Source organism: Mycetomoellerius zeteki, unplaced genomic scaffold (assembly GCF_001594055.1).
Source record: "Mycetomoellerius zeteki isolate Tzet28-1 unplaced genomic scaffold, Tzet1.0 scaffold211, whole genome shotgun sequence".
Classification (NCBI taxonomy): Eukaryota; Metazoa; Arthropoda; class Insecta; order Hymenoptera; family Formicidae; genus Mycetomoellerius; species Mycetomoellerius zeteki.
The window spans coordinates 526,575-538,781 of NW_017257076.1; the positions used below are offsets into that span (position 1 = coordinate 526,575).

Below are 12,207 nucleotides of genomic sequence, written 5' to 3' on the forward strand. Positions count from 1 at the left end.
ACACACACACACACACACACACACACACACACACACACACCAATTATTTTGTTCTCATTAATATTAATATTATTTTTATGGTAAGAAAGAACTCTCTTATTCTAATGATATGACATAAAGAATTTCGTTTGACGTATTTCTCTTTAACATTATCATAACAGAATGATCAACGATGAAAAACCACAAGATAATTATTCGCACACACAGAAATTACAGGCTGTATATATTAAATTATTAAGTTCATTGTTTTTCTTTGCGTTTTGAATTTCGTTCGATATTCTTGATAGTGTTCTTGTTGATGCACATGATTGCATCTTCGCCTCGAAGAAAAGTGTTTCAGAGCGCACGCGCATACTGCCGGGGACTCCCTTGGAAAATCCAAAAAGTGGTTGCTCGGCGCGGTGCGGCGTGCAACACGCGAAGAAAAGCGATGGAGGTGGAACGTTACATAATTACATCAGGATCAAATGCGTGTCGGACAGATGACTATAAAAGCGGTGAGATTAAAGGATTCGCATGCAGTGCATCCTAGGAACATCGAATCCCGACACCATGGCAGTTCGCGCTCTTAGCTTAGTGCTCCTGTGTACGTTTGTCACGGTCATCTTCGGATTGCCGACTTTGCCAGGTGAGAGAACAGATCATATTGCATATGAAATTCTTAATAATGCATTATTGTAATCATATTTAATAAAAGTCTTTTCGTATACAGTGTACATTTTATTTCTTTGGAAAATCATATAATTAAAAAAATTTTTTCATTTTTACATTTCAATAATAATTAATGAATTTGGCATTTAAATGTATTAACTTTAAATATAATAATCTTTAATGACATAAACAATACTTGTAAAGTTGCAAAGCTTAATGCAAATTTTTCTTACTTAGATAACATTATTATTTTAATGTTTTTTCATGCAAATTTGCAGAATTATCATTTTCTTTATACAAATACTCATTTGATATGTATTTGATATATTTTAAATATTTCATTTAGTCTTATTGTCTGCGTTGTTATTGCAAACAGTTCTTTATCCATTTGTTACATATTTACATGTTTTTTTGGAGAGTTTAAAATACGGCGAGCTTTGTGATTTATTCATATGCAATTGACAAGATCACGTTTGTTTTCAAAAATAACAATGATGTCAGGATGCACGCATTGACATGTAAATGAAATCGTCAATTTAAAATTCTTCACACGTCAATTTACGTCAATCGATTAGTTTTTTATTTTCGTTCACGTAATCGATTCATTTTTTATGCGATTATCAGAGCCAGCTGTAAATGCACACAAAGAACGCACATTATCGACCGAGCTGCAACCGCCCGCGCCGTCCTTAGACGAGAAGGAACTCTATTCTACAGTCTATATAATTAATTTGTACGCTGTAAAAAATAGCAGCAGCAATGTATCGGAAGAAATGTTTCAAAATGAAGTCGTAGAATCGTTACCTGACATAATAGGTGAGTGTAAATCAACGAATGACATACGATGTCTCTCTCTCTCATATCTTGTCGGGATATTTTTTCATAAATTCTATTTGACGTTTATTATCTGTAAATTAACGAGTATCTTGCAAGAAATGATAAGCAAGAGCGAATGGAGCCAAGAGATTTCTTAGAAGAGATTTGAATAAAAAATATGTGCTTGCAGAGCCACTAGTTTCTGTCATCCTAGTAGTAGAAGATGAAAATGAAGAGTCAGAAAATAATCGACCTGTCGATCTCGACAAATTTGCGGAAGGATTGGAAGGCGAAGGTTTCAAGGTCGACAAGATCGATCTCAACAGCAAGATGAAAGTGCTCAAGATGAAATTGGAAAAGGCGGAGGCCCAGAGTATGATAGACTCGGTTTTGAAGGGTGATCAGAAGAAATTCCGTCAAAAGAGGTCCTACTGTGTGAGATGTGGAAGAGGATATGGAGGTGAGTATTCGTGGACATTATCCAGGTGATGGCGGTGGAGGGAGATAGGGTAGGTATCTGAGCGGGGGTGGGTACCAAGCAGGGGTGGACATTATTCTGGTGATGGTGGCATGAAGGTAAGTCATAGTCATAACTGCGAAGAGAAGTATAACTAATCGATGAACGTCGGCGAATACTTATCTATTAACTTCAATGTTGAAGTATGCCTGAAACTTTTGTACTACAAATATTTTATCGGCTTGAAATTGACTCTTTTCTAAATAAAAAATTAACATTAAATAGATATAAAACTTTCGGAAAAATAAGTTGTAAAAAATAATTGGTAGAAAAAATAAATGGCAGAAAATTGGCTATATAAATACTTTATATATCAGTAATAATAGTTATACAGAATTTGCATCAAAATATTGCATTAATTGTTGTAAAAATGAACAATTTGCTGTGCATGTTTTTAAGAATTGAAAAGCATGTTCGATCAAATTGATTTTCCTTTGGATTCTTTTAGATATAACGACAATTAATTGCATTTTTCCTCAATTATTGCACGCATTATGTTGAATGAAAAATAAATTATCAAATGAAAAATAAATTATTAATGGTATACTGCATCATAGGTATTTTCAAGAAACTCGTTTGAAAATAATGCTTAAATACTAATGACAATTTCAGGATGCAGCATCGAGTTAATTGAAGGAAGAGAGAAGCTGTATGAACAATGTTTATTTTTTCTGACTAATAAAATATTAAATAAATGATATTAATATTATTAATAATCATAATATTAAATAATCTTTTATATATAAAAAAAATATTAATTTTAATTAAGACATTAATTGACAATAACAAAAACTTTTTGTTCGCTTAGCTTTTTTCAGCTAAAATTTGCAATTTATAATAACAGTAATAAACGTAACGTCTAAAAAATATCACATATCCTAATTATATATTAATATACATTGCTATTGCTAAACTCCATCATAATTGCGCATAACAGGGGCACGCTTTGTCTAGGGCATCAAGGTTCTATAGCAGTGATACCAGTTTTAGTCGTACCTGTTTCTACAGGACATCATCATCATCATCATGGTGGTTATGGACACGGCGGCGGCTGTAGACGTTGCGGGTAATATTCTACACTGATCAATACTTATATGATTTCAATACTTTGTATGGTAATATTCTGCAATTGATCAATACTTGTATGGTATTCATTATAGATCTATACTTAATTCTTTATTAAAATTTATGATTCTAAAATTATTGCTATTTAATTTTGTACATTTTAAGTAGTGGTGGCGGATACGGTGATGGTGGCGGATACGGTGGTGGAGGTGGGTATGCTTCTGCCTACGCGACAGCCCAGGCTACCGCTGGAAGCTGGTAAATATATTAGCCACAAGACAATTCATTATCATTAACTTACATTTGCATCGATTGAAACATCATTTCCTTTTTTCAGGGGAAAAAAATGAGCAGAATATACATAATCACGTAAACATGCCGCCATTAATGATTTATGCTGCCTTCATGTTTAATACACATACATATACAGTACAAAAAAAAACGTAGATTTTTCGAATGCTATAAATCATTACAAATAAACATTATGAATAAACATTAATACAATATCCAAAAATAACCTTAAAATATTGTAACGCGTTTCCTCCTCATCCGTTTGTATAACAGACACTTGTACTGATGCACAGTGGCCGCGAATAAATAACAAAACAGGTTTGGCTCTAACAAAAATTACGATTCATTGCTTATTCGGACGTAAACGACTTCTTAGAAATAATTACGAGGTTCGTGATTAGTTTTTCATGGAGCTTCAGTAGAAGAAGCACTGCGTGTTAACGAGACATGTTGCATCTGCCTCCTCGCGTGGCTTTAATAGTCCATTAATTTCTACACTTCTCGATAAATAACAATAATAAAGCTGCACTTATAGTAATAAGATAATATATCATCGCTATCATCTATTTTTCGTTAACTCTTAAATCCGTGAAAACGGAAAGTTTTCTCGGAGAAGATCTTAATATCCCGAGGAATACTAATTCGTTAAAATTTCTTCTTCTCTCTGACGTGATCATATTAAAAAATTTAATTTACACAATTAAATATTTTAATATGATCACGTCAGAGCTTCGAATATATTGAAATGATTATCTTTTGAATGGAATCAAATCTAACCTGGGAAAATATGAGTCGTAATATGTGGAGAGATTATAATTCGACGACAAGCGATAAAGTTCATCATCCAGGTTCGTGAAGCGTAATGCATGCTCGAATCCGTTCCGCATTATATCACATGGAACCCGTTCCGCATTATCAAATCGTTGTAATTCACTTGGTACCCGCAAGCGGCGGCGCCATAATCTTGCTCGGCTCTTTTCTCGCATAACGTTCCGCGATCGGCGTCATAAGTAACTCACACGTATTTCTACGGTGGGATTTAAACGCCACAGCCACAACCGGGCTCTTTATAAATACGACCGGTATTAGAGCGACACCGCAGCATCCGCGGAACGATCTCAGCGATGCGCCGACTGTCCGTAGCAGCGAGTGGCAACGATAATTACGGCGCGAGTTGGATGAATGTAACGGTAAAATCTTTCGATTCCTTTCTTCATCTTTCCGGACAGAGAGAAAGAGAGTACCCGACGCGGAACGAATTACTCGCCGAAACGCGAAACCGGATCGAACTACGATCGGAAGCGGGTTCCATCGGACAGGCGTATTCATCTCGCGATATAGTTGGGCGCGCTCGCACTTCAAGCCGACGATCCCTTCGGCAACTTTATCGGTGTGATTAACCGCTGAAAATAAGAACATTACGTTTAAAGCACGAGAAGAGCAAATATAAAGAACGTAATTCGCTTCATGCCGACTAAAGTGGACTATCCGCTAGTCATTTACTATATGCGTCAGCAATTAATTTTTTTACTGTTAATTTCACGGTCGTATCTACAACAATTATAAGATCGCATCTTAAATTTTTTAAAATTTTCTTTATTTTATCTTTCCTCATTTACAATTAACTTTTCATTTTTCAAGACTTCACCTTTGAAGCTACTATTAAAATTAAGGTCAGGAGATCGATATCAAGCAAGATTTGATAAAAAGCAAAAAATAAGACACGAGAATAAGTAAATAAAAATAAGAAAGTAAAAAATAGAATAAAAATGCAAAGTGTTTAATTTGTTGTCTTAAATTATTATCTTTTGTAAACAATATGTGCAATTCTACACACATAAATTAAAATCGATTATTTCAAAATCAGGGGTGGGCATGTATTTTAATTAGAAATACTGTTATTTGAAAAATAGTATTTTTAAGACATTTATTTTGTATTTTGTATTCTAACAGAATACATGAAAATATTGTGTAGTTTGTATTTTAAATTGTATTTAAATAATAACTAAAAAATTGGCAATTAATCTTATTATTTGTGAATTACAAAATATATAAAACTTTCAATCTTTTGATTTTAAATACAAAACACGTATCTAATACTTTTATGTGCTCCGCTGAAATACAAAATACACTTGTATTGCAAAAATTGTGTTTTACCTATAGTGTTTCAAACATATACCCACCCCTGTTCAAAACTTCGTGTAATAGAAAAATGCTATTTGTTTAATTAGGCCTGTGTAAAATTGACTAAATCTAGATGGAACAGAGAAATCCAATTTTTTTAAATCTTGCAATATAAATTTTGAAAATCTGACGTTTTCTTGAAGTTCTGGATAATAATAACAACGGTTTTGTGAGAGCAATGGCACACAACAGCTTGAAGAAAATGTAGGTCTGCGGGTCGTCGAATGCCCATTGACTCGATCGTATAGGCAAGGACTCCTCTTCTACAATCGAGCGTATTTTCTATGGTCGTTGACCGTCGCCGGCCGGCAAGCTCTGTGGACTTCGCGACCACAAGTCGCTCTACCAGGAAAAACTGGGCGAACCAGGGACAGACCATAAAAACTCACTCGGACAAGCGAAGTAATTATACGTTCGGTGGCCTCCCTCGAGTTCTCTCAGAGCGCTCCGAAAGTGCCAAAAATGTGTGGGTCACTTTCAATACATCTTATCTTATTAATAAATATCTCAAGTATACTTTGGATGTTGCATTTAATTTTCCTGTTTTTAAGACTCTTGGATTTGTATTAACGTTTTATTTATACGTGATTTTAAAAGTACAATAATTCTTTGTTTGCTTTGCAGCAAATAAGCGCTGCGTAAATTATATGTAAAGAAATTTTTTTAAATTCCTTTTGCAAAGCAAACAGAAAATTATTTTATATTCGCTTTTTCATTGTTATTAGTAATTTTTAAAAATTATTTTTTCTCAACGTACAAATATTTGACACCTACACGAATTTTTTTACTAAAAATATATTTAATAAAGAGTAAATGTAAGATGTTTTTCTCCAAAAATAATCTATTGCAAACTTGGTAACTAAACCTTTATAATAAAATAAGAATACAGTTTGTATTAATAATAATTTATGCACTTTCAGACTATTTATTTCCGTTAGTAAAACGTCAAAAAGTCATTAAATTATTATCATTAAAAAATAATCGTGACAGATTAATGATAGTTTCTATCTATAAGTCAATATAGTAGCTAATCCCGAGATTGATAAGGAAGTTATTCTAGCTAAAACCGGATTCTGCGACTGAAACTAATTAACGGTTTCTACATCGTATCATGTCAACGAACGACACGGTATTAAATGGTAGGAAATAAAAAGACTATAGATCACCAAGATTATAATCGAACTGTCACGTAAAGATACAGTGATACAATAATCATGAAATAACATTTCCGCAAATTGAGTCACCATCATACACACGAAAATGTTAGCTTTACATACAAATATTTCATAAAGATATCGTAAATGATAAATTCGCCGGCACGATTAGCTCAGTTTTATCCCTGTCAATAGACTCTAGAGTTGAAAAGCAAACACGTCTAACCATTTGAAACATTAATCACTGTCGATTGTAGCACGCGACTTAATCACTACTTCATTATTTCACTTTTTGTGACGACAGCCTATATCAGCGCTATCGGTAAATTAATGACGTTACCGCAGATTACGCCGGGCAAGTGAATAGGCCCATATTCCAGATACATCCGCCGCAGGTGTGCGAGAGTAAGTCGTCTAATCTCACTTGTACGAAATAAGAAGTATCGTGTATAATCACTATTAACCTTTGCGCTCGTGCGTTGAATTATGCTCGATACGCTCCGTCGGACTTTACTGTACGTGATATCGAATGTATCTTTTACGGGCTCATCTTGATCATATTTTAATGTTTAACTCAAGGCAAATATCTTTTTGTAAAAAAAAAAGATTAGATATTATCATACATCATTAAATGAAGCATTTATTTACTTATCTTATATTTGAACGAAATTGCTCTATATTCACATAATTTTATGTATAGCTACTTTTTAGATTTATTACATAAACGGATGATGAGAAATAACATTAATGTGTTTCCAATTAATTAATGTAAATTAGAGGAAGGTCACCAATACCGACATACCACTTTGTTTTTAGACAATATTTCTTAAACGAAAGGTAAAAATGCAATTTCAAAAACATAAATACAAACTAAAAAGTGTCTTCTATCAGATAGTATAAGTAGTTTTTATAATACTGTTTGCAATTTTGCAATAATTAAGTTTTTCATAAGTTATGCAAAAATGAGCGTCTGACAAAATGGGCTCCAAAACTGACATAGATAATAATGCCAACATTCCTATTCTATAAATAAAGATATCCTATTCTGTAAGAAAAACTAATTTATGAAACTATAAACATTTAAAATGACATAATATTATCAATAATACAGTCACTATTATTTTAATTACGCAATTTGCAAAAGAACGCTGTAAGAATTTTCTTCTCGAATTCATAGAATTTGTTTTTAGCTGATATGGTATAGAAATAAGCCACAAATATATGAATTATGAGTTTGTACTTCTTTAATTAGCTAAACAGATCACGTTTTTATTAGTATTAATAAGGTGCAAAGGTTAGTTTCTAAAAAATAAGGGGATGTCGCTTTAGGAGACCTATGTCAGTATCGGTGACCTTCCTCTAATTAAATTAATATAAATTAATTATATCTCCAAACATATATCCACGTTTAATTATTAGAGTCAAAGTGGAATTAATAATTATTATATGTCCTAAATCTAATTATAGTGAGAGTATTAATAGCACAGTATGTACACTGAAAGAAAAGATTGGCTGCTGCAGCAAATTAGATTAGGTAAAATATAGCATAGCATTTTTAATTGACTGCAACAGCCAATTTTTGGTTACGTTAGCCTATCCGCAATATCAATATAGGATTTCTATAGGCTAACGCAACCAAAAATTGGCTGTTGTAACAAATTAAAAATGCTATGCCATATTCAGCCAATCTTTTCTTTTAATGTAGTTTTACTCGGATGTAATTTTATTTTAGTACAAGGCACGTCTACGTAAAATAGGAGTATGTGTCAAGTGACATACACTTCACTAACGAGAGCACTCATATCAATTCCGAACCCTTAAGCACGATCACCTGTATCCGTCTAGTATCGGCAATAATCGATAAGATAGCAATTGGACGGGATGAAATATTACTGTTTCGTCGCGGCGCGGAGTCTGCACGTCGTTTTCTACGATTCAGCGCCGCGTGATTCAAGATCACCGGCGATTAGAGCACACGATCAGGCTTTAATTTAATCCTCCTCCGGGAGTCTCAGAGGGTCATAAAGGAAACCGGTTGCATATGATTGGAATTTAAAAAGGAAAGCGCGCGATACAATGAAATACCGCGGTACAACGTACATGTGACGTTTTCCTTTTTCGCTCGTACGCGTCGCGACGGAATATTTTCTTCTTTTCCTCACGACTCGATGGCGGCGTAACATTTTTTTAGATGGTGATTCTCCATGTCTAAATGGGAATTCCGTGTTAACCAATTGGCATGCAATAACCGCGTATTCACCTGCGCGTGCTACTTTATCGATGTTACCAGAAGGATTGAGGTCATCGCGATTTTTGAAGACAAACGCATTTGAGAAAGCGAAAGAGCGGCAGAAACATAATCCGATGCATCGAATTTCGTGGTATAAATAAGGTGATATAAAATCAGCAAACCAAGAAGATGTAGTACCGGCGACCTTCGTCGATAATCCCAAACGGCCTAGATTACAATAAAGCCATCCTGCTTGCCAATTGCAATTGATCTAGTCGCGTCACGTTCGATATAACACGCATGAGTTGCATGAGGATCAGGGACGGGCATAGGCGCGACTGAAGACTAGCAATTATTCATAAGTCGCCACGACAACGCGTCACGAATTAATCCTAAGTGCGATTGCATTTTAATGTCGACACGTTTCTGATCATTAGTGCGTATTTTCCTGACCGATTGCAGCTTTAATATTTTCGTGAGATTGCTTGTTATATGTATATTCGTGCTGCTAGAAGTTATATCTGCTGATTTACTATTATAATTGCATGTTCTAATTGCGATACATGTACGATCCAACAGGTTTAGCATATAATTTATGTGTAATAAGCGCTTATCAGCAGTTTATAATTATGTATTTGTATATCATTTATAGATAAATGCTATTGATCTTTATAATATTAAATTCCTTCTAGAGAATTGTGTTATAAAACTATATACTTTGTCGTTACATTACAACGTAATTGCATATCAAAATTCCAAAATCTAGAATCCAAGCTATAAGTATATATAAGCTCATAAAATTATGCTATTTTATTATTAGAGAGATTACGCATCTATCTGACGAGGTACATGCGCACATTTACTTGTCTATATTCGTTAGTTACCTTCCCTTGCTCGATTCGATCAAGCGGAAACGGGGCGGTGATCAACTGTGATATACTGTGATTGAACGATTATTGTAACATAAAATGAAAAGTGACACGGTTCCATTTTTTCCTATTGTGTGGGAATTATTCTCTGTTTTAAAAACTTTTAAAATATAAATAAAATTTATTATTTCGTAATAAATTTAGAATAAATTAACTAGACTGTGTAAAATCATGTACCACTTCATCAAATTTTGTTTATTTCTACTTCCTATTTTTTGTTTTTTCCTTTCATATTAATCTTTTTCATTATCTTATTCTACTTGTTATAATTATATATATAGTACATAATTTTAATAAAATATCTGAAAATTTAATTACATGCATATCTGAAAATAATTTTTCTGGGCATTGAAATAATTATGTAAGAGCTTAATGAGCATAATGAGCAATGCTGCAAAAAAATTTGGTTTTCTAGTAAGTTTGAGCGTTCTACATAATTATTTTGATTATTAGTTCAACAAAATTATTTTCGGATCTGTAGCTAGCTAAATATTTAGGTACTTCAATAAAATCCTTTTTTTTCATGTAGGCAAAAAGAATAAAAAAAGTATATATATTATATTATATTATAATATGTTTAGATAAAAATTGAATAGTATGGCATACAATCTTAATGAGACAGAAACTTCTATTTGCGAATTAATTTAGATGAACGATACGGTCGATGCTTACGTCGATCTAATGGAAGAGCAGATACAACTTGTTACTCGAAGCGACTTGTTTCGCAGCATATCAAGGTAGACTAGTAGAAATGGCGTAAAATGGAAAGTGACGTAATTTTAAATCTCCCTTGGATGCTATCACGCGAGCAAGCGAAGGTGATAGCTGACTCTTGCACCTGTCGTCACCTCTCGGAAAGAGATGTGGCGTGATGAACATGCAAGACTGAGGGTCGAATAGTGATCCTGACCTTTCCCTGACAAGATACATTAATACTCTCAAGGCTCGTATACATCGCGATAAGATGCTATTAAAACAAGAGAGAAAAAGGAAGAGAGAAATAGAAATCCTATCATCTTCTGATAGAACGTAATTATCTATAGAAAATTACTTTTAATAAAAAAATTTCTAAATTAATAACAGATGTATTTGCTGCTACTTACAGATTTTTTGTGAAACAAATCTTTTGAGAAAATTTGTTTTAATGCAAAATTTATTCACTTGAAATATTTTTAAATATGCAAAATATTTAAAATATTTTTATATAGCAGGAATAAGAAGCGATTAAATATCTTCACTTCGTGTCAGGATTATGCCGCGAGGGAAATATGCAACTAAGATTCTTAACTTGTAGTAACATAGATAGCGGATCGTATTTCATATTAATTCCATCCTGCACTGGCGCTATTATCTGAATTATGTTCTTCACGATAATGTATTTACACCAAAACGACTACATTCCCGTTTGAGTCCGCGATCAAACACAGACAGATCTCGGATCTGCGGTTATAAAATTAAGAATTACCATTCACTTAACTTGTCATCTATTATAAAAGAAACATTTTTTCATCGTGGAAAGTGTCTTACTAAGTATAATTTGTATCCAAATATTACGTGATAGTCGTACCTCTCTTACAAAAATCTAATACTGATTAATACTGAAAGACAGTAATTAATTACTTATTTGAACCTATTAAAAGCACTGTTGTTCAATATACTTTTAGTACTTCAAATAAGTAATTTAATTACTGTCTTTCAGTAATAAATTGGTTAGTATTAAATTGGCTATAATATTCTATAAGGGCTGTTCGTGACAGCTTATTTGGGTTCTCGGCTTAATTAAACTATCTTACAAGATAAAATCGATAAATGATATGTGTAAATCAAGATACGTGTGAAATGCAAATTGTTGACTCTTACAAAGCCTAATGTTTCTCACAATAATAAAGATAAGAAAAAACATAACAGAAAAAAGTAACAGGAAAAAAAACATAAAAATTTAAATTTTTAATAAAAAATTAAGCTCCTGAAATCAAGAATACACGCGAAGCTCATTTGTTTATGTTAGAACAGAATATATTCATTGTATAAAATTGCTAATTAATATTTATTTTCTACAATTAAAGCCCTTTTTCTAAAAAATTTCCTTGAATACTTTCTGCACTCACTGTACGTATTGTCGTATTACGAAATGGAGAAACGGAACTGTGTCTATAGTATCGATATAATAACATGCTTGTAAGAGATTTCAGAAGATGAAGTCTAGCGAAAAAAGGGCGATACGGTTAACGGTAGATTGTCGTGTGATATGCTTGTTAATAGATATGAACTTTAATAGTAAGGATCCTATCAAGATGAGAAAGGATCCGCGGCATTTAATGACAACATCTTGGTTAACGTCATCTATCGTCCGTCGATGCCGTTGTCATA

General features: G+C 33.1%; 1 protein-coding gene across 4 annotated transcripts; it reads left to right on the top strand.

Moving 5' to 3' along the window:
• Window positions 1–484: 484 nt before the first annotated feature.
• Window positions 485–3,474, top strand: LOC108722613 (uncharacterized). Of its 4 annotated transcripts, none has more exons than XM_018447806.1 (6): window positions 485–628; window positions 1,276–1,467; window positions 1,658–1,927; window positions 2,939–3,050; window positions 3,215–3,307; window positions 3,387–3,474. In XM_018447806.1, the coding sequence occupies exons 1-6, from the start codon at window positions 517–519 to the stop codon at window positions 3,397–3,399; spliced, it is 792 nt and encodes a 263-aa protein (XP_018303308.1). In that variant the 5' UTR covers window positions 485–516; the 3' UTR covers window positions 3,400–3,474. The 4 variants fall into 4 exon arrangements, with proteins under 4 accessions (XP_018303308.1, XP_018303309.1, XP_018303310.1 ...); XM_018447807.1 differs by having other exon boundaries at window positions 3,218–3,307; XM_018447808.1 differs by having other exon boundaries at window positions 487–628; window positions 2,993–3,050.
• Window positions 3,475–12,207: the final 8,733 nt, after the last annotated feature.